General features: G+C 46.2%; 1 protein-coding gene across 1 annotated transcript; it reads left to right on the top strand.

Moving 5' to 3' along the window:
* Positions 1-764: 764 nt before the first annotated feature.
* On the top strand, positions 765-27,575 carry LOC129382349 (thiol S-methyltransferase TMT1B-like). The gene is made up of 3 exons (XM_055066241.2): positions 765-1,478; positions 18,988-19,137; positions 26,966-27,575. Exons 1-3 carry the CDS (start codon positions 1,107-1,109, stop codon positions 27,197-27,199), a joined length of 756 nt encoding a protein of 251 aa, XP_054922216.1. The 5' UTR covers positions 765-1,106; the 3' UTR covers positions 27,200-27,575.

The raw sequence follows: 27,575 nt of genomic DNA, 5'->3' as shown, positions 1-27,575 counted from the left end.
AGACGGAAGTTACACAACCACCATTTAATTTTTGAATACTGAGTAGGGAATTTATAAAGTGGGCAGATGAGTTATCTTTCTTTAGCAGTTTTTAATATCTTAATTTAATATTTGCAACGTAAGACCCTAGCTTGTAACCATTTTCTTCGAATGCAACTAAACTCATCGAAATTTGGCGCACTGGTTGTGCAGAAAACAATTTATCCTTTCCTCTGTATGCAGATGGGAGCCCATGACCTACAGCTTTCTTTAAAGGGCAGTATGAAAAACGCAAACATCTTTCGGCAGTACAGGCGCGAAAATTGGCAGGAAAGTTTAGGCACAAAGCAACCTAACCATGATAACGAGATGTGTTATTTGTGTAATGAGATTTCGATGAGAAGGTTCAGCATTATAGTAATTTCGTTAGGTAGAATTATGACAAACTTTGTGACCTATACTTTGTTCAAAAATATTTTTCTGGACGCTTCTAAGCCTGGAAATACGTTGTATATACGCAATAAATTGAGTTATTCCCTAAGAGCCTGACACAGGTTCGCCTACTTAGCATGCCATAGAGCGGCTAAATAATTGAGTTTAGACCATACTAGTGCCTTCTCAAACAATGTCTACCTAGAAATGGGAACCTTGGTAATGTTTCGGCTCATATGGCGAAGTTTGCGGTCGAGTTTCGATAAAATTTTTTTGACATCAGGTTTCCGTAATAAGCTTGATCATATTCGTGCCTAAATGTCGGTGTAAGGAATAGTCAGCTGATCAATCAGCTAACACAACATTATTTCTGAGATATTTGAGCTTCAAGATACATTTTGGAGTCAAATATCTATTAAATAGATTTACATTCACCAGAAGAGAATTAGTGCATAAGAATGCTAATCACAAAAAAGAATTTAAGCTCGAAAGTCACGCTCTTCTTTATAAATATTGCATGACCACCGTGCTATATCAGGCGCGGGGAAAGTTCTGCAAAAATACGGCCTCTCACAGGCAACACCGGCCACCAATCCCTTTCCCGTCGCGCAGTCACCTGACAGATGAACGGAGTTGTTTATATGCGATGTTGAACAAAACGCACGCGTGCAGTGAAGGTGTGTGTAGGGGACAGGATGCGGTTGCTCTGCCAGCTCTGTGGCGTCGTGTGGGTCACATTGATTCTCACGTTCGGGATCATACTACTTCCAGCATTGCTAGTGTCCAGAAAATTACGTGAAATGTACTTCGTCACTTCGCTTCGTGTCGGAAACATCATTTATGCAGACGGCATGGCTTCAGCACGGCGCGCTGCGCTCAAACCTCTGGAGTTCTTGGAGTCACGTGATCCCGCGCTCCAGAAAGAAGGCGCCCTCCGGGTGCTAGAAATTGGCGCGGGTTCAGGAGCCAACTTTGAGCACATCACAAGAAAGATTAAGTACACCAACGTGGATCCCAATCCAGAGTTCTGCAATGTCTTCCTCAAAGAGCTCAAGCGCTACCCAAAGGTATAAACATTCATTATTATACGTACAGAAAACTGCTCAGCGAAATGAAGCCGAATATATGCGTGAGCCACGGCTTTTGATGTTAATACTAAGAAAACCACAAAAGAAGCGAATATCTAGGGTTTTAACCTGTCGGCTAACTCTTACCGTTAACGTATTACCGGATTACTGGAAGGACGTACGGCGGTACCAAACCTAGTAGAAACATTTTGGAACACTTGGTCCAGTTTATTTACTTTATGTGTTTATTTAATGCAACCGTCGATGCCACTGGGGACCATTACAGGTAAGGCATGTACGTAGGAAATCCTAATACATAGCATATCAGTGTGTACAAATTTGGTAAACGTGTACATAGGTAAACAGTATGACATTGAGAAATAACAGAAACTGATGCGTAATGATAAAGTTAAGAATAATAAAAGCTGTAATAAACCACAGGGTTCATTTTAAAACGAGAAGAAAGGGGCTTACCCGGGGCCCGATATTAGAAAGAATCATATCATGAGAAGCGCACACAGACACCAAGGAGAACATAGGGGAAATTACTCGTACTTACTAATATTTTTTAAGAACTGATAAGTTAATGGCAATGAAAGTGGATGAAAAAACAACTCGCCGCAGGAGGGGAACGATCCCACGTCTTTGCATCACGCGCGTAATGCGAAGACGTGGGATCGTGACCCCCCTTTTCGATGATAAACAATCAGAAATCTCATCCATGAAGCCACTACTGGGATCCGTATCTGGTCTATAGTCACTAGTTTGTGAACCTAGAGATAAAAGCGCAAAGACGAAGTTGGTGTGTGGGTCTCTCCTGCGTGACCAACACAGGCGCCATACAAAAGCTTTACAGCATGTAAATCACTGCCATACGCGGCTCCAGTATGGCGAGCACCTGCAGGGCACTTTTAGCGGCCGTAAGTGTCTCAGCCTTTTCTGAACGCTTTCCTTCTCAATGTGTCCGCCTCCTTCCTTGTCCGTTGTGTCACCGGTTTCATTGGCCCTATCATTCTTGGCTTCATGGTGCAGAGGATCACTAGGGCCCGCTGTCATAGCCATGGGTCCAGACGGTAGCAAAGGCCACTCCGTGTCTGTATTAGCGAGTGGACGTGAATATTCGCCACGGGCTCTCATTGACCTTGAATTAGCAGTTGAGTCCTGGCAGTTCTTGAACTGGCAGTTCCGACCGAATTAGCGGTTACCGTCTTCGGTGCACGCACCGGCAAAGGCGGTCATGGCGCGTGCGCCCCGTCATGTAGTTCTTTTGAAATGGCTTTGTGGCACTTCTATCGCGGGCGTTGGCCACTTTAGCGAATAGACTGTGCAGCCTCGTTCCATAAAGATTGGTCTCTTGCCACTTTTCGAAGAAAACGAGCGTCTTGTTTCATTTTCCGGCATTCCTTTAAATGCGCTTCGTGATAGCCAGTACAGGTGGGACATTTAAATGAAGACGAATCACAGTCGGTGGTATTATGCTCTCCGCCGCAACGCGAGCAGGTGGCTTCACTTCTACAAATAGCACTCACGTGTCCTATCTTTAGACATTTCCGGCGTTGAAGAGGCCTCGGAACAAATGGTCGTACAAGGTAGACCACGTAGCCCACTGTGACATACGCTGATAATGTCGAAGAAGCAAGTATTAACTTGATACATCGGGAGTTCGCCAAGCCGTGAATCGCAAGAATGCGCACCCATGACCCTAAAATATTCTTGAGGTCCCCATACTTGATTTCAAGCTCCACGTCGGAGATCACAGCAGTCGTTGTCTCCTTGCCGTAAGTAATGAAGTAATATCACACCTAACTGTGGAATGGCGTTTAACTTTTCCAGTATTTCGGAATATTTCACATCTATTGTCAGGATGTTCTTTCGAGCGTTGATCCTAATGTGGTTGATTTGCCCAGGGGCCGCACTTTGAAAATATTTGGTTAGTAACTGCCTGCTGAGGGAGTTCATGCTCTGTGACGTCGAGAGCGGCACGTCAGAAACCATGAAGGATTCCTCCTCACTCTGATTCTATGATGTCGCCTCAGTCGACATATGGTGAATCTTCATACGGCGGCCCATGGCTACGGTGTACTCGCTGCCGGAGTCCATAACTTCTGGCGTTGAGCTCTCCGAGGAGTCAATCTTGTCCGAGCTTCGAAAGGCACGTCGTCCAAAAATGAGTAATGAAGCAGACGACTGACCTTGTCATGCTAGCCATGGGAGCGTCTTATTTCTCATCCTTGATGAAATGACTCTCACAAAAATGGCAAAAACATAAAAAATTCCATAGCAGCGAGAGGCCCAGGGCACCAGTCAGCCCATGGCCATTCCTTCTCTTCCTCTTTCTTTTTCTTCTTGTTCGAAGACACTTTGATGCCGACTGGGGTACTAGGTGAGTGCTACTCGTTCTGTGCTAACCAGAAATTGACCTCTGGTTACCGAGCACGTGCAAGTAGGTGTGTATCATTCTTCAGTGAACTAGTATTGTGTAACTGGTAATGTGCTGCTCTAAAATATTGAAAATGGATCTTCAAATTTATCCTATGCTGAGCAGAATCGAACTCTCCACAGAGGTTCCTGAAGGAGAGCAATCCAATGCATTGACAGGCTGCCCTACAAATGCAGTTCCTATGTGCCGCTTTTGATTTAATTTCGTTCATTCCAACACCTCAGTAAGCGGCGCCACGAAAGCACTGGATTTCGCCGCTCTCCAACGACCTTCTTGCAACTCGGTTTACTAGTACGTTCGATTGATTGGACGGAAAGCGCGTAATTGTGAGCGCTCGCGGGCACTGGCGCGCCACGCTTCTCGTCTCGGAGGGCACGCGTGGAGTTTGCGGCACTGCCACTTGATGACGCTGCGTGTCAAAAAAAAAGAAGTGCGATAGTGGTTACTCCACTGCGCGTTTCTATGCGTTCGCATTTACCGGCGTGCCACACATATCGGAGGTCGGGCTCAACCTTCGTGGCGGCGCTGATAGATGGCACCGAGTTTTCCTACGGAAGCGCGGAAGAGCAGTCCTGCTGCTGCACACGCCCCTTGCACACCTCGTTTCGACGGTGACAATATGTTGTTTGGCTATGTAAATTTCTTGCCCACGCAATACCGTCGGCAGCGACTGTGGTACGGGTTTTGCCGCCATTTTTATATGCATAGAGCCAGTGAAGAAAAGGCGAAAAGCTGAAATGGCTACACAAGCTGTCCGGGAAGATAGCTGGCAAAGTCATTCCGATCTGTGGCCTGTTATCAAGCAGGTCGCTAATTTACGTCAATTGCTAGCTCACTGCGGTGGTTGTTATTAGTGAGTAGTAGAAGCAGTTTATCCATACTGGATTGGAATTGGTACCTGATTCGAATCCACGACTAGGAATAACTTTTCCTAAAGTGTGAGGCCTGGTTTCTGAGAAACCCGTTCGAATTTACTTTTTCGCTTCCTAATGCATTAGGGTGGATGACAATTTCTTCTTTCGTGAACCGTCCTGCACCTTGTGGCAGCGCGCATGAATAAATTGGCATATTCAGTGTCCATGTGTTTCGAGTTGTCAATTACTTCGCCTTCGTGCTGCGATGTACTAGCTTTTTGTTAGCTCAGATGGTTGAGCGACACTCCGGAAAAATCATTGGTTCGGGGTTATAATGCGAGACCAAGACGAAATTTTTCTGAAGTGCGATGCTTTCTTTCATAAAAACATCCATACAGGTTTTCTCTGTAGCTTCGTTCTACATTCAGGTGGATCCTATTTCTTCGCTCAGTCATGTCTCTTCAGACTCATTCTAATTGCTAAGGTTTTTGGTCACGTTAGCTTATTCAAAACAAATAAGTCGCAAGCCTGCACAGTCACAGAGTCGCAGGCGTACGCAGCCCAGTCACAACGTAGGCTGGAGCAGCGGCTCCTTAGGGGATCACCGTAAACCGCTTGAAGATGGTTAACTGCCGTCGTGCCTGATTTTAAGCAATACGCACTTGAAGGCGTTAACAGCAAAGCCGCAGGACTGCATTTTCGACAGCAAGCATTTCAGGGTATTCGCGGCGAAGCTGTTGGGCCGCGTTTTCACCAGAGCGCCATAAGGGGTGTTCGCTGCGAAGCCATTGAGCGTAGTTTTCACGAGAGCAAACCTAACTGCCCACAAGGCGTTAATGGTAAGCTGCGACTCCTGAGCCAGCGGTCTCCTGAACCTGACGTTGCCTGGTTGCAGCCGCGCGCGTAGCTCTACGACTATCTTCTACAGCAGCGATTCGCACCTACCGAGGAGGCGCCATAATATGTACCGAATTGCAAACACAGGCATTCAGTCTACGCGGCACACATGTCACATGGCTTGACACATGGCATGATATGATGCGACACCTACTGAAAATAAGAGCACTTCAATGAAAGCTTGCGTGTATGAACGCTAAGGGGTGGGCATCGCAAACCTTGTGACAAGTGGCACGATAGTGTGTAACTGCTACACTACGTGCCATCTTGTTAAGTAAATAATGCAACTGCAATGCTAATTGTTGAAGGTGCATATACAATCGCATTTGGGATTCAAACATTCGGGATTGGATAGTAACGTTTGGGATTCAAAGATGCGTAAAATGCAGCCGGTGATAATAAACAGGACAGGTACAGACGAGCGAGTCCAGATTAGGGAGCTCCTTCGAAGCCTAACAGGGAAGCGATAGCGAAAGTCAAGGAACACATGTGGAACACAGGTGGAACACAATGGAGGAGAGACACCTTGCGGTGAAAATGGGTAGAGTGATGACGTACTGCAATAACGGGGGACAGGGATCACGAAGCAAACAGCCAAAGGCATTACCGACATGCGGGATGCTTCAAAGATAATTCAAAACGCAGTGTGCACGGTGCCAGTAATTGATATGGACAGATGTATGCAAGTAAAAGGACGGTGCTTCAGTAAACAGCGAAATATGGGCGATAGCAAATGCAATAAATTTTACGGTCAATGACAACATCCGGGAAGCGTGTCGAGCAGGCCGCGAATGCGCTTTTATGTACGACGGGATACATTTCAGCGATTTCGTAGCAACATCGGCTGGACGTTGATTCACGACATGGGCAGTAGCTTTTCTAGGATGACCCCAAGCGATCAGGAAGTAAGATTAAGTATTGAATTTCGCGACACGCAAGGGGGGAAGTAGCAGATTAGACCACTAATAGTAAAGAAAAGAGGCACAAGCAATAAGTATGGAGATGTTAAAATTGGTTTTATAAACATGCAGCGTTGTCCCAAGCAGGAAATCAGGTTGGAAATTCACACGCAGAGGAAAGACGAATCTCTTAGGGTGTACGCCTTGACAGGAACGCGTCTACGAGATTTGCAGCAACCGCCTGTCTTCGACAATTTTGTGTGCGAGGGATGAAACAGAATAACTTGGTCAAGGCAAGGCGCAGGCGCTTTTTTGGGCAAAGTCTGAGGTGGGAAAGAGTAAAAGGTGCACTTAAGAAGCACTTATGGATTAGCGGTACATGGATGGCAAAAAGACGTGTCTTGGAGTAGCTTACCTATGGAGAGGTAGCGATAGCAGGATGAAAATAGAGAATTGATTGATTGCATCAGAAGCAACATTAGTAATTTCAAGAAATTAGGCAAGGTGCTATTAGTCGGAGATATGAATGTTCACATGGAGAATGTGCATGCATGTACTGATTACAGAGGTTCTCTTCTCCACACCTTGATATGTGTCCTGAACAGTAGCTTATACTAGCACGGAGAATAAGTGTCATGGACGGGTAGCGTGGCAACACCGAAGCAGGCAGTCACGTGCATGCGCTACGCGTTGGTCTCAAAAATCCCCTACGAACAACTTCATAAAATGATAATACACGAACATGAAAAAAACTGCCCGGGTAGCGATCATAAACATTTAGCATTATATTTTAGGAAAAATACTAGTGCATAACCTGAACCAATAGCATCAATATTTGTCAGGATTAATGAAAAGAAAATGAGGGAGATCGCTAAAAACAAAGATAAAAAAATGGAGGCGCTCCTTACAATTCTTTGTGAATATCAGAAACTAGTAGACTTTAAGCAGCAGATCAGACACACACGCTAAAATAATTGTTGAATTTAAAGGAGGAAACCAGGTAAGTGGTGGGACAAGCACATTAAGCAAGCTATACAAGAGCGTAAACAGGATTCTGGGGATCATCGCGAGCACAAGAAGTTGGGATTACACGAAGAAGAGGTGGAACAAATACCGAGAAAAGAAAATGGCTGGCGAGTAAGCTCTTGCATGAGAAAATTAGACCCGCAAGGAAACGCTGGGGACGTAACATTGCCGAAAGCGACAGAGGTGCACCGACAATACTATGGAACCATTTAAGAACATTCGCAGCTCCAACTAAAAATTAACAAACAGCTATAAGGGCTGGAGACAGTTGCATCTTCGAAGGAGACGATGCACTGCGGTAAATCACAGTCGTTATTAGGGATAACTTAGGCATGCAAGATAAAAATCAAATAAAAGTCCAAAATTTAGAATAAATATTTATTAGTGGAAAAGCGCAGAAAGATATGCCCCTCATACCACGGCAGCAGGACGCAATGAAATTCCAAAAAGGACAATGAAATACTTCGTTAGAAGGGGCAAGCCACTGCGGGCTAATGCCATTGATCAAGTAACTATAACGAACAAAATTCTGCATAGACGGCGCGAAAGCGAAATAAATCTCATAAAGTAAGCTAAAGTGACAAGGTTAACCCGAGCTCGTGCAGGCCAGATACATTAACATAGGTGATACAGGAACATGCGGAAATCGGCTCAATTCCTTCGAGAAGTGCACGCAGACACCACCAAAGCCATTGAGTGCACAGCGGAGGCACCGGTGATAGACTCTCACTTGGTCAGCCTATGGGAAGAGCGGTGGAGAGTGGCCAAAAGGTGGAAAAGACAACCGCTAAACAAAGACCTGAGACAACGTATCCCTGTCCTGGCAGAGCAAGGCCAAGCCATGACCACAAGCTAGCGAAAAACGAGTTGGCGATATTTTGTGGAACCTTATCAGGGACTGTTGGAATGACCAGTAGGTGGTGAATGCTACAGATCATGCTAGACCCGGTGATCAACACGCACTGCGCATAACAAGAACCTCCAAATTACAGCAGACAACTTCGAGGGTACACACCAAGAACTACTCGACGTCCTTCAGAACAAATACACAGGACACTAACCTGCCACGGCGCCGCCCTACACGACAAGACAATATGCGGGAGAAGCCAACCCTAAATTAGACGAAGAAATAACGCACGCACAAGTGTAGGAGGCTGCACAATCCACTGTTAACACTCGGCACCGGGCTCAGGCTCGGTCACAAATTCGATGATTCGAAACATTGTTTCGGCGGCCCTAGCGAAAATAACAAAGGTTTTTAATAGTGAGTAATGGGTCAAGGGAGACTAGCTCTAAGAATGCAAATTCGCTACAATTTCATGATCTACAAAGCGAAAAAAAAACTCCTCGATAGATACTCTGGACAGTATCGCTCACATCACGGCTGGGAAAGCTCTGTGAGAGGGGGATCCATACCAGACTGCAGCGATACCTGTCATAGCGGAACTGGTCCCGGACTCGATGATAGGGTTTCGCACGACTTTCTCTTATCAGGACACGTTCCTCCCACTTAGAGACGAAATTCTAACTAATATACCATACAGCGACGAGAGACTAGTCCAAGCACAAGACCTCAAAGGAGCCTTCGACAACCTCTCTCCCGCCGCAACACTCGAGGAACTCGAACTCGCGGGTTGTGGCGAGCGTACCTAGAATTACATGAGGACATTTCTTTCCAACCACGAGGCACGCATCAGTACTGGCCAAATCACATCGCAGATGTTTAAAATCTCTTGCCAAGGAACACCTCAAGGAGCGATAAACTCGCCTCTGCTCTTTAACGTGGCGATGTGTCGCCTCGCCCGTTATCTGAATCAGATACCCGACCTAGGTTACACGCTCTACGCAGGTGATATCACGCTGTGGGCGAGCAGACGTTGCCTAACGCATAAAGAATATACGCTCCAAAGCGCCGTATTAGTGCTGGAGAAATTTCCGCGAGGAAGCGGGCTGCAGTGCGCGCCCGAGGTCATACGGATACACACGAAATGCTACAAATCCAGAGGGTCGCTTAACATTGTGGCTTAGGGCCACATGGTGCGAGAGGTACCCACGATTCGAGTCCGGCTTTGTTGCTTCAGAGCGGCGGGAAAGCCCCACAAATGCTCAAAACCCTCAAATCCTGAACCAACAAGATAGCCCAAATGATAAGTCGAGTGACGTATCGAAAGGTGGACATTAGAGACGACGATACCCTGAGGTTCGTAGAGGCCTTAGTAATTAGTCGAGTCACATATATCTCACCTTTCCAAATCCTGAACATGGAAGAGGAAAGGCTGACCAAGACGATAACTCGAACCGCTTTCAAAGCGGCTCTGGACCTGCCTAAATGTATCTACACGGAGCGCATGCTAGCTTTCGGAGCACAATACTTTCGATGAACTCAGGCAGGCCACTCTGATGCTACAGAGGGAACACCTTTTAACTTCACAGAAACTGGTAGGGCAATATTTCCTAGACTCAATATCTCAGCATAACCCATTTATCTCACCGAACGAGCCGTACGTCTCCCTCCTTCAGTGAGATCCGAAATTACAGGAGCTCCAATTCCCAAGAACATGCATCCCGAGTACGACAAGAAAACGCTCATAGCCCGTGCACATATTCAATCGATGTACCCTAATAACCCTACGTACTATACCTTCTACACGCACTCAACAGCGTATACAGACGTGACTGGGCAGCGCTGCAAAATGAGGTACGCCCTGGCAGTCGCGAACGCGATCTGCCAGCAGCGAATAACCGCTGAGGCCACGGCGGCATCATCCACCTCGGCTGAAACAATAACAGTGGCGGTCGCCCATGCGCACGCAGAGCGTTCGTAAAGGGTCTTGGCTGTGGTGACGGGCTCCCGGTAGACATTTCGCATGTTTCTCTAGGGGCACGTGACCGCGGCTTGCTTCGCGATAATTCCCGACTCTTTCAACCACCGTCATCGCCTACTCTGGTGCCCGACAAGCGCCGATAAAAGGGAACGAACAGGCGAAAGCGTTAGTCCGCCGAAAATACCCATGTTAGTCCGCCGAAAAAACCCACCGCCTCACCCACAACATAGCGGCGAAAACGCCACCGATTTTGCTAAATGCCATGCATCTCACTCACTATAGGGCCAACTGCCCTTGGTTACCCTGGTGAAGTTGAGGACGCTCTTTTCGATGTGTTTTAGTGCTTCCCTGTTGTCATTGCTGCAAGTCCCAATGACCATGCCCAGTACCTTGATATGGTTACAACTGGAAATGTTTTCTTCGTCCCTGGTACGTAAGTGAACGGGGAGGGAGCTAAGGGGCTGTCTCTCCCTGAGGCCTTGTTTTCACAGGAGGAGCTCTGGTTTTGCTTGGGGAGAGCTTTAGTCCTGTGTTTGTAAGAAAAGCTTCCGTGGTGTTCAGCACTTCCTGTAGGTTCTGCTCAAGAGTGCCTAGCGAGCCGCTCGCGGACCAAATGGTGATGTCGTCCGCGTAAATCGGGTGCCCTACTGCCGAGACTTTCGAGGGTTTCTTGGAGAGATCGTGTATTGAGATGTTGAAAACAAGCGGCGAAAACACTGATCCTTGCGGGGTGCCGATGTTGCCTAGCCTGTGCTTTTTGCTTCTGATTTGTCTGATGTTTATAGTGGCCGTTCGGTTAGCCAAAAACGATCTTACAACGTTGTAGAAATTTACTCCGAGATGTAAAGTGGAGATTTCGTTGAGGATGTGTTCATGCCTCACCATGTCGAAGGACTTGGTTAAGTCGAGAGCCAGGATGCCTTTTAAATCGCTGAATATGTTCTCCATGACGGCGCTCCTCATGACTAGCATGGCGTCTTGCGTGGATAGTGATTTTCTGTAGCCTATGAGATTGTGGCGGAATAGGCCATTTTCTTCATAGTGCTCTCCAATTCTATTGCGGACAGCATGTTCGGCGACCTTGCCGAGACACGAGGTAAGAGAGGTGGGTCTCAGATTCTCTGCATGGAGCGGTTTTCCGGGTTTCGAAATGAAGAGTACAATGGTAGTTCACCATTCGTCCGGCACCCGACCTTCAGCCCATACATCGTTAATTTTGCTCGTAATGACTTGTATGGCTCTGTCATCTAGATTTCTGAGTAGTTTGTGAGTCCATCCGGACTAGGGTTCAAGCGTCCGGTTAGGTCTTGAGGGGCGTGCGCAATCTCCGAGACTTCGAAAGGACGATCCAGCGAAAGTTGAGGTCCCCTTGTACTCGCTTGTCGGGTCGTCCCACGGAGAAGAGTTGCGCTCTACCGGAAGGTAGACGTCTGCCAGGGCGTCAACAAGATCCCGCGGACTCGTTCCTTCGTTCGTATGGAGATGAACGCACCTTTCTATCGTTAGCCGGGCATTATTTTTGGTCGCTTTGTGGCTGTCGGTGAATAGGTGCTTGAGAAGGCTCCACTTGCTGCCCCTTCTCATTTTACCGTCCGCTTCATTACACACCTCGTCCCATTGCTACGAACTCAACTTTCTGGAGTCTTCTTCGTTCTCTTTGTTGATTGCCGTTAATTTAGACCTCAGCCTGCTGTTTAGCTTCTGCTGTTTCCATCTTTCCCTTAACGCGTTCTTGGCGTCCAGGAGGCGTGCTAGTCTGGAGTCCATGGCTGGAACCTCCAGGTTCATGCTTATTTCTTTAGTGGCGTTGGCTACCGCAATCTTTAGATTTTCCAGGAGCTCTGCGAATGTTTACTCTTGTCTGTCCACATTACCCTCATTTTTCAGAAGAGCTCCCAGTGTACGTGGGCGTGCGTCTGGGGATGAGTGGGTGTGAGGCGGAAGTAGATTTCTTGGAGGAAATGGTCACTGCCAATGTCCTCTTGCGGGTTACCCCACGAGACCTCCGCGTATTCAAGGAACGTCAGGTCCGGGGTGGTGTCCCTTTGAATTGAGTTGCCTCGGCGAACGTTGAACCTTGAGTTCGTGATGACTTTTATGCCTAGCGTGTCCGCACACTCGGCAAGGTTAATTTCTTTCCTGCCATTACTGGCGTAGCCACAGACCGTGTTGTGCGCGTTGAAGTCTCCGGCAACGATCAGCAGCCTGTCCTTGGCTTGCAACGCAGCCGATGTAAGAAGTTTGTTAAAGTTAAGAATAGCGTGGCAGGCAAGCGGGCTTGGTGGAAGTTCCAGGTGCAGGTTGTTAAATTTAGTTCTCTTCGTTGTGCAGATTAGTGAGAAATTCTAATTCGTCAAGGGCGTGAAAAAATATTATGCACTCTGTACAATGCTGCCGAGCCCACAGTGTCTGGGCTCTTGTTGTTGCGAGCCTTTCATGTCGCCGACTTAGTATTGCAACCTAGCAGCAATCTCGAGCCAAATACCGGTACAGATAGCCTAGGCCAACTCCTCGATTCAGTCACTGAAATCAAGACTTCATAGACTTCTTTAGAAGAGGGACTGGAGAATGAGCATTGTAGGTTATCACAAGTGGAAACAGCACTGTATGCCTTAGGAGAGTACAATAAATAAGGTGGGCAAGTCCACAGCTACAGCCAGTGCTGCGCGTATACAGATGACCTAAGTAATTAATAAATAATAATTCGGACAGCCCCAGTGCCACAAAATAATATTGTCAAGTTGTGATGTAGTCTTCATCTCCAAACCCGGAAAACCGCTCCATGAAGAGAATCTCAGACCCACCTCTCTTACGTCGTGTCTCGGGAAGGTCGCCGAACATGCCATCCACAATAGAATTGGAGAGAACTATGAAGAAAACGGTCTATTCCGCTACAATTTCATAGGCTTCAGAAAACGCTATCCACGCAAGACGCCATGCTACTCATGAAGAGCGCCGTCATGGACAACAAATCGAGAGATGTAAAAGGCATCCTGGCTCTCGCCTTAACCAAGGCCTTCGACATGGTCAGGCATGAACACATCCTCAACGAAATCTTCACTTTAAATCTCGGAGCAAATTTCCACAACGTTGTAAGATCGTTTTTAGCTAACTGAACGGCCGCCATAAACATCGTACAAATCAGAAGCAGAAAGCACCGGCTAGGCAACATCGGCACCCTGCTGGATCAGTGCTTTTGCGGCTTCTTTTCAACATCTCAATACACAATCTCTCCAACAAACTCTCGAACGTCTCGGCAGTAGGGCACGCGATTTACGCGGACATCACAATTTGGTCCGCGAGCGGCTCGCTAGGCACTCTGGAGCAGAACCAACAACAAGGGCAGGACACCACGGAAGCTTTTCTTACAAAAACAGGACTAAAGCTCTCCCCAAGCAAATCAGAGCTCCTCCTGTGCAAACAAGGCCTCAGGGTGAGACACCCCTTAGCTCCCTCCCCGTTCACCTACACACCAGGGATTAAGGAAACATCCCCAGGTGTAACCCAATCAAGGTCCTGGGCATGGTCATTGGGGCTTGCAGCAATGACAACGCAGACGCACTAAAAGGCATCAAAAAGAGCATCCTAAACTTCACCAGCGTCATAGCACGGGTCACCAGCACAAGGCATCGACTGAAAGAGGATAACCTCATGAAAGCATTTCACGCCTTCTCTATAGCCACGTAACCTATGCCGCCCCTTACCTCAACTGGAAGAAGACGGAGCTGAACAAAATCGACACACTAAGCAGAACAGAATTAAAACAGGTCCTAAGCATCCCTAGAAACACTAGCATGCAACGACTTCTGCAACTGAGGCTAAAAAACACGTTTACCTAACTCTCTGAGGCACAGAGAAACTTCCTAATTAGTCGGCTCTCACTCACAAGGGCGGGAACCGAGATCTTACTAGGAGCAGCATACCGCCCTTCTTCGTGCCAGCAGAGAACTCGCAACTATGCACAAACTCCAAGAGTTCAATAGTAGTCGATACAATCCCCAAGAAACATACACCCGACCCACAACGAAGGGCGGAGAAAAGCGAGAACCAAGGTGATCCTCGACAACATCAAACGTAACGAAACGCAAGTCCTCTTCGTTGACGCGGCCAGATATAGGAATCGAAGCACCTACGCGGTCTCCGTAGTGGACGCCCATGGCTCGCTGGTCAACGCAGCCACAGTAGTTACCAACTTCACTCATGAAGCAGAAGAAATAGCCATCGCAGTGGTTCTTCGAAGTTGCAAAGGAGCCTCCATCATTTACTCGTATTCAAGAACGGCCATTTGAACCTTTTCGGCGGCCCTCATCTCATGGAAAGCAGCTACGGTTGTAAAGAAAATCTTGTTCCAAGACTCGGGAGATTACAACATTACGTCCACACACATCCCATGGTTTCCGGCCCACATGGGCAACATTTCCGGACGTCCTGACTGTAATCTGAAGGAGCCGGCACACCACCTGGCGCGAGAACTCACATTCCGCGTCTGCGGTCTGCCCCCTCGCTTCGACCCAGCCTGGAGGGACCTAGACAACAAAGACCCGCTCTTGTCATACCACGAGATCACTTCAAATCATAGGTTTGGACGAATAATTTTTCCTCCTTATCACCCAAATCTCAAAAAAGCACAGGCCATCACTTACAGACAGTTGCCGACTAGAACATACTTCACATCAACGACACTAAGCAGGATCAATCCCGGCCATTCTACTGAATGCCCACAGTGCTGCCACGAATACAACAACTTCGAACGCATGGTCTGGCTGTGCCCTGCCAACGCGGGCATGGACTTTCCTGACCAGTCCTTCTGGGACTCAGTGCTCAAAAGCACAGAGCTCATCGCTCAGCTCAAGGCTCTGCAGACGGCCTGGGCCGTCGCCGAAGGATTCTGTCTACCGGCCCCGACCTGGGTGGAGCCGCGGGATCGATTTAATTCTTTATCCTCAGGACCTAAATAAATTTTGCACTCACTCACTTACCTGTGTCGCTGGCATGCCCTGAGGAAGGCTACGATCCGAAGGGTGGCAACATCTGGTGACGTAATAGCGTCAGGGAAGGTGTCAACCGTACAATAAGTCGAGGAAACATGAATTCATAGGTAGTTGCTCATGACTAATCCTTGGAGCAACCGCAATGTGCCATCGCTTGGCCTCCGTACTTCCAAGAGCGCATGACGAAACAAGATCACACATTTTAGCATCGTGGGCCGGGGGTGCCGCCCAGCAGTCACAATAAATGCATATAATAGTGAGTTAGGCACCCGAACCAACATCAATCATTTTAGGTTTGAAAGAAAGCAATAAATTCCAGGGAGAAATATATCTGAACCACGCACAATAATGCGCACATTATTGGGCGCATTATTGGCTATATAATTAGCCACCTGTCATTTCAATAAACAGTTGCAAGTAGCGCCTCGTCCTGTCTGTATTTCTTCTTGTGTGCCGTCACTTTTGGCGCTTAATCTATTGAAAGCTATGCACCAACTGGCCCCACAACGTGTTTTACTGCACATTATAAGAACCATGAAAAAAAAGAGGAGAACTTTGTTTATTGCCAGACATCGTGATATCACACCAATGAGGTGAAATAAGGTAATTTGGGCACATTTTGTCACAATACACGGCAAATAAAAGGCTCACTTGTGTTTATTTATTGCTCTCATTCCACCGGCACTAAATTTACTTGTTAGACCCAGAGTGTATTGCATGAATTGTTGGACGAGGTACCACATTTCTTTGTTTGTCCTTAGAATCAATGGAGATTTGGTAATTCTGTTTGTAAAAAAGCATCATTTCTACCACGCTAGCACATAAAACAACGCACTGATTACCAGCGTTGCGCTCCCTGGTTCACTAGTCTGCCACTCACGCCATCTTTAGTTGTGCCTAGCACGGAAAACATATTTAAACAGAAAAGAGTAACTGAACAGCTTAAAAATAATATATCGAGTAATTTCCCGCGATATTTCTACGATTTACGGTGATGCACCTATGAGCAATATCATATTCAAAGTATGGTAGTACCTATGACCAGCTATCGCCATGATATCGAAATTGAACTGCGGAAGTCTGGCATAGTTTCTGTGGCATTCATCATTGTTTGTTGTAGAAACAACGTGGGACATCAAAACTTGCTTCGACCTTTTGTATTTATCTGCTCCTTTTGAACTATTTAGTGACGCAGTTATTAGGAAAAAGAAAACATATGGCATAGTTCAGGGTGCAAAACCGAAAAACAATGGCAGCCTAAAACTGACGTAATGTTCTCAACTCGCCGATACAAAAAATGGAACTACGTTGATCACGTCAAATCCCTTTCATCAATTTAAATGCGCCGTAATCTATTCACAAATTACGCTAAGTACACAGCAATATGTGCATTCACTTTTCTTGTCCGCCTAATATACATCAAAGCATTTGTTGTTCGTGCTCTTCTCAGTAACCGCATGCATTTGTATCGACTGTTTAAACAGCCCATGTTCGGATATTCGGATAAACTAAGGACATCTGACCGAAAATTCGACACGAATAACCAGAAGCGTGTTCGAATGCGCCACATCCGCTTTAGTCATCTGCTGAAGGCAAGGGTATTTTACTTCACGAACTAGGCAGTGTTACTGCAATATTCGCGTGAAAGGTTCTAATAAACACATCCAAGCCGGCACTTGCAAATTTAGAGCCGAGTATCATGATGCTCACCGGTGTGAGAAAACTTCGGCAGAGATTGCTAAGAGGTGTAGTACCCTTGAGCGCCTAAAACCCACTCGATGTAGAGATATCCATGCTTTCCGTTCGGCGCCGCAGGTTTTCCGGGCTGCGTGTACAAAAAAATTTATAATACTGGGGTAGCCTACCCAGTTTGTGCAGCCACAAGGAGGCACCAACAAACGCATATCAAGGCGCAGTCAAAAATCACGCGCTGCAACTGTCCCGCGTGTTCTGAATCTTGCGCCCTAATGGGGAGCACACGCTGGAAGTAAAGGTATGCGAGCGTGATGAACGAAGGGCACAAGCTTGCTGAATAAAAAAGTTAACTTCGTGACTGACAGCATTGCAATACGTTTTCCTTCATCGTCACTACGACCTGACGTTATCTCTGCGCTTATATATACTATGAACATCATAGCGAGCATTCCTCCAAAGGGCACATAACCAGTGGCACATATCGGTGGCAGTCTTGGAATCGGCCCACGAAAAAGACTACAAACGTACGCGATACGAAAATGCAACCGAAAATCCGGGAATTGCCTACTAATGTGCAAGCGTTCTCTGGCTGGTCGGTTACTTCGGTTTCCCTTACTTATGTTGCCAGCTTACGCACGTCCACCCATCGCTCTTTCCGGAGCCAAAGAAGGCTTAAGCAGTAGCGGACAATGCTCAGAATTTCTGTAGCGTTTCTTGTCGCTTACCACGTCTATCCTGCTTAGGCCATATCACAATGTTCCAAGTCCAATTCCATTCCACACCCAGCACGGGCATAGTAACGTTCCTTTGCTGCGTTCTGTCCAACATTTTATTCTGATGGGACAACATGCGTCTCTTCTGTGCCGGCTGGGAACATGCGTCTCCTTCGATATGGGTGTCTCGTTCTCCCCGCGTCACCATAGCTGCGGGCTCTTTATCTCCGCCATATTCTTTCTTTCGCTGCTGTGCTGGTTCGCGCGTGCGGTGCGTACAGGTCGCCGGGTACGGCAGCATGCATGCATATTATCCTGCGTCACCCTGTAACGTCGTTTCCGATCCGCTTCTGAACACCTTCTTTCCTGTTATTGCTGGTTATCGTCTCCTAGTTCCTGTCGCTGTTTTCTTTGTTCCATCTGCCCATTATCATTTTCGCGAGTATAAAGTTTAACGTTTTATAGCACCGAATCACTATGTCGAGGCGACGGCGACGTGACCAGTTGTTTTTTTTTTTCAATAATTCGAAAGCTGCCAGTCATCTGCAGTGACACTATTATGACGAATAAGTAGCTTGACCTAGTTACGCATTTATTTCCCAGTTACAAGGTGCTACGGGACAGACATTGTTTCTCTGGGGTAAACGCCAAAGAGTACTTATTCATTAACATATTGAGGCAACTCACGAAAAGAAATTGTCCGTAAATGCAAAATAGGCGCTGTGTTATGCTAGCCAGTGTAGGGAGCAAAAAGAAGGCGCGAACACAGGCACATTAAGATCCAGGGAAAAGCTACTTAAGAAAAACGTCACGAATATGCTAAATGTAGCTCGGCGTGGTCACATACACCAACTAAAGAAGGATGACGGAGGGTCACTACCTACAGATGATGCGAGATATTCGAGGCTATAATATGACCCACTGATGTGACTGGTAACGCCACTACCGCTTGATTACGTTGTACTTTTCCAGAAGTCTAATTCTATTGTTTGTTGACCATCAAAAAAATATCACAGACGAAAGATTCAAATTCGAAACTGTCTGTATGACTTGTTATAAACAGCAATACTGAATCTTTATAATGTGCAATACTGTTTCTATGCTGTTTAGTGTCATTTGACTTCGTTAACATGTTCTTATCACATATTTAATAATATTTTTCTATGCAGATTGAATTGGAACGCTTGGTTGAGTGCCACGGGGAAAACATGAACGAGCTTGAGAATGAACAATTCGATGTGGTTTTGTTCACATATCTCCTGTGCTCAGTTCAAGATGGGAGGAGAGTTCTCGAGGAAGCAAAACGAGTACTTGTCAAGGTAGGCGTTTATTTCATGTTACCACCATTATGAATAAAAACGCACTGCACGGAAGCCGCCATTAAGCAAAAACTTGCGAAATTTTCTCCACCTTTATAGAGAAAGTGAAAATCTTTTGCGCTAAGCTAGCGTGACTTTATAGTTCAGATTGAAGTACTCCTTCCTAAGTAATATTACCCAACGTTATGAAAATCTGACGCGATCGCTAGGTGCTACTTCGCTCAAACATTGAGGCTGAATCCATTATTTTGAGGTGATTGCCGACTAGCAACACGTATTACGTTTGGTCCGGAAATGGTTATATGTGTTATACGACGATTCTTTTAAAATCAAAAATAGTACGTTCTAGCTGAGGGGCTCGACATAAAAGCAAATGATGCCTAAGTGTCAAGACATCTTATAACGAAGTGATGAACCTCTGAAGGCGGTACAAAAAAACGAAACAATGACCATAAACGAACCAATAAGTATAAATTGCCAGCATAAAGAATTAGACCGTCATGGCACTGCAAAACTGAAATAAAGGGCAGCATGGTCTAAGAAATCAGTCAATAAAAAAACTGCACCTGAACACATCTCACGATGACTGTCTACTGTAATGCGTTAGCATTGAATAAACATAGGGGCACGACGTATTGCCACCGTCAAAACGAGTTAAGCACAAGGCGTGTACGGTAGCGAGTCTCCTCTTCCGCGTTTCTCTAGGAGCACTCGACGCTAGCTAGCGCTGCCGCGGCGAAACCTGAGCATAGGCTCCGAAGTGCAAGGCGAGTGCAAACGTTGAGAAACGTGTAACGCGACAATCGGGCTCCTCTCTCTCACTTCTTTCTGGACACGCTGCGCCATCTAATGTTGCTACTGAGCAGTCCATACGTGACCTCCGAGACAAAAAAATGTGGCGCACTGGAGCCTGCGAGGGCTGACAACGTTTTCCTCGTTTGCCGCACATCCAGTGGGAAAACGAGACGTTCATTTGAGGGATCGCCAGCCGTTTGTGCGCTGGCGCGAGAAAGAGCGGGCGCGAGAGAGAAAATCTGGGAGCTTTTGCTCCTTGAATATATGACTCTGCCTAGGCACTACAGAGGAGATTTCTTAGCGCGTGTCGTATGCGTTTGCCCTAGACATGCCGACATGGAGGAGTGTGGTAGAGTTTACGCTCCGCTGACATCCCGCGCGGTGAGGCAGTGGGCACGAACGCCCCATTTGGTGATCGCTGTGTCTGAAGGGGCAAGGTTATGACTGATGTTGTATAAGTAGCGAGTCACTTTTTTCGTCGCGACGATAGATTGCATTTTTTTACAGGCACTGCTCCAGGAGGGCACATGTAAACGGCATAAATTCGGCGGCGCATGATCTCCTGGGCACCGAAGGGGTAGCGGGGGATCAAAGCTGGAAGCAGGCTTCCAGCGGGTTGGGCACGCGCAGCCTCGGCGAGTCTCAACCCACAGACCAGACCGGGTTCTAGCTTTGGTGTACCCGTTGCCGCTTTGGTTTCCTGGTGGCGCCGCCAATAATGCGGAATAATGGCACGTTGTTACAATGAGTAAAAAATATGATTGAATAAATATATTTACGTCCAGCCGCCAACTTGTGTCGTTAAGTTCAGGACTAACGCGCCCCACGACTTCGGTAACACCAGTAACAATTCTGCCTCTGAAGGTGCGTCCGACAGACTTGCTAAGACAGACCTTCTACGTTTTCAATATATGCGGTCCGGGCTCTACTACGTTCGCATGCTATGATCCGCCACGACTGACTTAGCACGAGCGCCGCAGGTGCGAGACCGTCTGTCCGACACAGCGGTCGCCGAATCGGGCATCAGTGCCCGGTGCTTCACTATTTTACCTCGACGGCAGCCAGCGTCCGAGCGTAAACAAACTCGACCCCACTCGCCCACAAGACGCGTTAAGAAACCTCCTCCGTAGTGCCTAGGCAGACTCATATATTCAAGGAGCAAAAGCCCCCAGGTTTTCTCTCTCGCGCCTAGCATATGGACGATTGCTTGAGTCGTTGAACTATACGTCAACCTGGACCTGGATGAACAATTCTGGGCTGTCCAGCAGGCTCACGATGTGGCCGTGAGGCTTGGCCTTCCGGTCCCGACGTGGGAGCGAGCGGCCCGCTTAGTGATTAGTTATCACTACTTGCAGGACCAAATAAAGTTTTCCTTCCTTCCTTCCTTCTCTCTCGCGCCTTCGCACAAACGGCTGGCGATCCCTCAAATTAACTTCTCCTAGTGGCAAATACTCAGTTACCCAAGATGTCGAGGTGTTTATCGAAAGCGGCGTCTACCCTGCGCGTTTAGTTTCAGCGTGCTAGTGCTACGGCTTGCTGCTCTTAGGGAACTCTTGTGACGTCAGTTGGATTCCACTCAGCGCCGAATAAATTTACCGGATATTTTTCGCAATTATCAAGCGGCACATATCCAGAGTCACGTACCCCATTACCCAAGTTTTCATCAAAGAGGTTGATTCGAGACTGGCACAGAACGAGTAGCGCATGCCCAAGTCAACATTGGAGAGTTTCTTCGAACGAATGCACCTACCCATGATAAACAATAACGTAAAGCGCAAAGAACACGCACCGCGAGAGACAACATACACGGCGCTGTGTATGTCGTCTCTCGCGGTCCTTGTTCTTCGCGCCTTACGTTATTTTTTATCATGAATTACCAACTAGCCCAAGTAACCACCCATACACGCGTTTATAGTGACTGAAGTTTGCGTGAAAGAGGTTCGTTGAAGAGCGGTACTTATCTACAAATTGCAACATGCACAGTGACCCAAGTTGGTACGATGGTTGGTTTCTAACCCTATTATCTGAGGAAAGCAGCCCGATAAGCTGCACATTCGCCACTGGCTACCCAGTGACCCAGGTAGGCGGGAAATCAGGTACAAAGATCGTCATACAAGCATAGATAGATAGATAGATAGATAGATAGATAGATAGATAGATAGATAGATAGATAGATAGATAGATAGATAGATAGATAGATAGATAGATAGATAGATAGATAGATAGATAGATAGATAGATAGATAGATAGATAGATAGATAGATAGATAGATAGATAGATAGATAGATAGATAGATAGATAGAAGAAGTGCGGGAAGTAGACAAAGAATTCTAAATCTACTGAAATTCGGTGGAGGAGGAAGAAATAAAGAGAGAAGGCAGGGATGCTCTGAAATTCGGCAAAGCCCATTACACTATAGACGGTAATGCGTTTAGTATTGAATCAATATATTGACACGAGGTACTGACCTTGTAGACACCAGTCATGTGTGACACATTTACAGCAGCGGGACTCTTTCGCTGTTTTCTAATAGTGTTCCTGGGGAGCACATACAGGAACACTATTTTCTAAGAATGCTCGGCGCAATCTAGCGCTGCCACCGCGCATCCTGCGCGTGAATTTCTTACTGGAAACACTGCGCCATCTAGTAACGCTGCCGGGAAGTCCACGCGTTGCATAAGGAGCGAGAAGCGTGGCGCGCCGGTGCCTCCAAACGCTGATTGTTCCCTCGGTTGTCGTACACCTAGGGGCGCATACTGAGCGACCTAGGTTGGCGAGAGGTTTATTGATGGGCAGCACATACACAGTGCATTCATGACGCAGCCGCTAAAATATCGGCGTGAAACACGTTCACTGAAAAGCACCACATAGCCCGCGCATTTCTCGCGAAACCTGCTAAAGCGTCGGCTTGCTCTCCTCGAGGAAGCCTTGTGACGTGCGTTTTATTCCGCTAAGCTTCGGACAAAATTGAGGCGGGCTTTTCGTCATGTAGAGCAGTAGATTCCGAGTGACAAATACCCACTTATCAAGGCTTACGTCAAAGCTCTTATCGAAGAGCGGTACACACCTTCTGACCCATGTACCTTGGCCCATTTTGGCACCAAAGAGGTTCGTTGAACACCAGTACAAAACAAGTGACACACACCAAGGCATGTAAGTGGGCATCAAAGAGATTCGTTTAACAGCGGTTCCTACCCTGTCTACGCTCTACAGTCATCCATGTCGGCGTGAAAGGGGTTGGTTGAAGAGCGGCCCATACAATACCACATACTCCGTGACCAAGGTTGTTGTGACGGTTGGTTTGAAACACTGTTCACTCAAGACAGCCTTCCGATGCGTTTACCCGTTCTACCAAGCCCTACCCTGCGGCCCAGGGAGGCCTAAAAACGGTTAGATACATGGAAAGTAACTCTTGAAAAATGCGTCAAGTGCCCTGAGACTAATTATGCATTAAAAACGGCACATACGCAGTGACGCAAGTTTGCATCAAAAAGGATCATTGAAAAGCAAGCCACTTCCCTAAGCATAGTGACCGGATCCTCAACGCATTTTACCACGGAGAACCTAGTGACCTGCGCGGGTGGTAAAGGGGTTAGGCATATATACACAAATGTACATACATACATACATACATACATACATACATACATACATACATACATACATACATACATACATACATACATACATACATACATACATACATACATACATACATACATACATACATACATACATACATACAGAAAACTGGGAAATTCCCGAACAATGGTAATCGCAACAACACTTGCAAAGAGCAAATATTGTTTTGCGCTGTTCTCTTTGCATAGATTCCCATCCCATTAATCCTGCGATGTTATTTTAGCACCTTCTTGATTTCATGGCCAGCGGCGACACTCCATTTGTGTGTCCACTTCCTTTCGATCATTATACAGCAGCTTAATATTGTTTCGTGCATTCTTGTCTCAAGCATATTGTATGTCTTGTGGCCATTGCTATATTTGTAGTTAGCGCTTTGTCTGTATCATCTCACTCACACCGCCGGTCCATCATTTTTTCCAGGGGGAAGTCACACTCCCTGCACTTCTTGCTACAGCCTTTGCTTATCCTCCCTTGCCTTAATTGATGACCTAAGATCTTCCTTTGGGTGCCCTACGTTCCAAATTGTGTAGCACTTCCTTTGATGCGTTTCGAGGAGCACTTTGTTCTAGAGAAACGAAATGGCGCTTTCGGCCATGCGCCGCACGTAGCCTCAGTGACAGCTCACGAATACGAAACCCCTACCACATCCACCTTGCTTCGGTGGGATCAGCTGTCGGATATGCAACCGAGTTTTCGCTAACGCACTGTGCTTCAATTACCTTGGATTAAATCATGTGGATTGAATACGTGTGCAGTTGTTGGTTGAAAAAATAGTGACTAGCATACAAAGGAATTGAATGAATCTGTGTGGCCAGGTTTACGAACGGCTGCTGCAAATTACGTCCGTACATGTGACTGGCAGTTCGCGATGTACGCCTTACCTCGACGATACAGAAATTTGCTCATCCACCAGCGTTGTAGCGCTAACCTTAAAAAAAAAAGTGATTCCGCCCGAGAACGTCGGCAAGAGTGAGTACCATTTGTTAAGCAATGATAAAGGGAGTAGCGCAACGTCTTGTCATAGTAAGTTTCGTGGACAGTCTACCCCAAAAGCCACGACAACTTACGGCCACTCTATCGCCAACATGTCAATGAGTGAATGGGCAGACACCATATATGCACAATAGATGACGGGTCACACCAATAGCGTATGAATGGTCGTAGCTGAATATTTCGTTGTCGTCCACAAGAGTAAGCGAGCTGCTAGCGATAATACATCTTTGCTATAAGGCAGCACAACATACTAAATAGCTAAATTTCAAGCCTTGCGCGCAGAAGGAACAAATCTATCGAAACCAAGCAAACCCGCGTTCGATTCATCACCATCATCATTTATTTATCCTTAAGGGCCCCGATGGGGCATTACATAAAGGGGGGGGGGGGGTAACAAATGGTAACCACGGGTCACAAAGATAAAACACATTAATACAGATTGCAAGAACTGGTAAACACAGTAAACACATGAAAATGAAAAAGCCGATAAAGGGCTTACTACTGGGGTTGTTGACAAAACTGGTGTAATAGTAACAGTTTAAATTCTATAGAATTTGTTTCACTGACGATTGCGTCAGTAAGTACATTCCGATCCGATATGGCAGTCGGCAGGAATGATTTATTGAGAGCGTTCGTTGAACCCTGAATATTTTGAACACTGTGACAATTAAGCAGACGTCCTGATGATCTCATGGGCGGCAGAATTAGGCTCTCACGTATATGAGGAAGATGATAATATAGCTTATGAAAATGGCAGAGACTTGCTATCTTACGACGAGATGCCAGGGGGGTTAGACCAATCGAAGCTTTGATGTTAGTAATCCTCAACCGAGAATTATATTTGGATGTTATGAAACGAGCAGCTCGATTTTGCATTGCCTGTAACGCCTGGATTAGGTACTCTTGATGGGGGTTCCAGATAGGGAATGCGTATTCAAGTTTGGTACGGATGAAAGTTTCGTATACGATCAGTCTAACCGTTGGCGAAGCAAACGTGAGTGAGTCTAATGAAACCAAGTTATTTCTAAACGCTTGCAGAGAGCGACGTGACGTGTTTTGACCAGCTTAGACTACTTGTTATTTCTGTGCCTAGATACCTATAAGATTCACTTGTGATAGCGCGGCAATGTTTAGCATGTATGAGAAGTGTAGGTTAGATCTTTTACGAGACACGTGCATAAACTTACATTTTGATACATTTACCTGCATGAGCCAGGTCGAACACCAATTTTGGATTAAGGTTAAATCATCCTGCAGCAATGACTGATCGTTAATAGTAGAGATACGTCGGTAGAGAACGCAATCATCCACAATGAGACGAATGGATGATGAAATTTCAGCAGGAAGGCCATTGATAAAGATTAGGAACAGAAGCGATTAAGCAGAAAATTATCAAATATCAACGTCACTGAGAAAATTTACTATCTGAAACGTGACGAGCCGCTGGTTCAACATACATGCCAAATAAAGAAAGATCAAAACACTAATCCAAATTTAGTTAATCGCAGGAAAGTTTGGGATACATATTTAGCTCCCTTTTAGAACAAGCACCATATGCGCTGCTCGCGCCATTTGGACAATAGCTTAATCAGCTGCGAAAGCGTTTTTTCGTGTTCCCTGAATCTGTGGCCAAAGCTTCGTGTCGTCCTCTAAGTCACCGTCTGCGCTATATCCCGAAACAGAGATTTGCTAAGCCGCACCGGCATCATACACACCCATTGTAATCACGGAGGCAATGGAGGCGGTGGAGGGAAGCAATGGACGCGTCACCACGTGATCAAACATGGCAAGACCCACTGGATCGCCGCGAAAAGGGAAAATGCCGAAATTATCGCGATTACTCTGAACCTCCCTTTGTAAGAAGTCGCTGGTTTTGTGTCCTGTTTCGTTATTTCTGACACATTTCTTTTTTTTTCTCTCTCCCATACGGGTTAATATTCCTTTGGCCCAATGAAAATATCTCTGAGCAAAAAATATGGTGCCCTTACCTAGGCATTACCAACTCCAAAGCATTTGAAATATTCTAGCTTGAGGAAGAAAACTAGCGCTGACGTTTGGCGAGAAAATGCAGGTTAAAAATGCGAGCTTTTTCTGAGTGTGTATAAATTTGTTGCAGGATTTGTTTTTGCTTTCGAGCCTTAACACTTCGTTACATGTTATTCTTCCCAGGTGCTTGCTTTATAATTTATAATAGATTTTCACACTGTACCTCAGGCTCCAATACTTTTGTTTGTAGCGTTGTGTGCCAGTTTTATTTCAAGCTAGAATGTATATTTTGGGATGGCTGTCTCCCTTGTCATTGGTCACAGCAGGCGTTCTTTAGAAGGATATAAAAATGACCGCTTTTATAAAAAAATAGTGAAATACTTTTCTCACGATGGCCTCTTTTATCTCGCAGGGAGGCCAGCTGATTTTCTTGGAGCATGTCGCTCATCCAGAACGGACATGGCCAAGGCTCCTTCAAAGCCTTATAACTCCACTATGGAAGATCACTTGTGCGAACTGTCATCTTGACAGGGACTCCGCTAAGCTAATAGAAAATGCTGGATTTTCTCAAGTCACCACTGATTATATTTATGTTGACATGTGCACTATATTGAGTTATCAAGTTTTTGGTGTCGCTATTCCGTAAGACATCAGAATAGACATAATTGATATCCTGTACAGGTCAAGAACAAACTTCTCCTAATGTCTCTGTGGTAAACAGAGAAATCAATTAAGGTTTCTAAACCTGGAGCAAACAATCTACTTGCTATTTGAGATGAACTGTTTGATATGACAAACTGCTTGCGATGAAAAAGACGCAATTTTATTGCATGCGCTCAACGAAATATTGAATGCGCTCTCTTTATTTATTCTTTCTAATGTACCTACCAATAGGCGTTTAAATTCATAGATTGGTGAAGGGATAATGAAGGGCTTGCCTAACGAATGTTCTGACCCGAAATATTATTTTATTATAATTTTTTCTCATGAAAGTTTAAAAAATAAAGAGACTAAAAGCTTCA

Source organism: Dermacentor andersoni, chromosome 6 (assembly GCF_023375885.2).
Source record: "Dermacentor andersoni chromosome 6, qqDerAnde1_hic_scaffold, whole genome shotgun sequence".
Lineage (NCBI taxonomy): Eukaryota > Metazoa > Arthropoda > Arachnida > Ixodida > Ixodidae > Dermacentor > Dermacentor andersoni.
The sequence above is the reverse complement of the archived record's forward strand: the minus strand, read 5'-3'. Positions and strand labels throughout refer to the sequence as shown.

Excerpts from the sequence above, each read along its gene's own strand:
- LOC129382349 (XM_055066241.2), top strand. The coding sequence starts at position 1,107 with ATGCGGTTGCTCTGCCAGCTCTGTGGCGTCGTGTGGGTCACATTGATT. Across the intron at positions 1,479-18,987 it reads AGCTCAAGCGCTACCCAAAG|ATTGAATTGGAACGCTTGGT; the intron begins GTATAAACATTC and ends TTTTCTATGCAG. Across the intron at positions 19,138-26,965 it reads CAAAACGAGTACTTGTCAAG|GGAGGCCAGCTGATTTTCTT; the intron begins GTAGGCGTTTAT and ends TTTATCTCGCAG.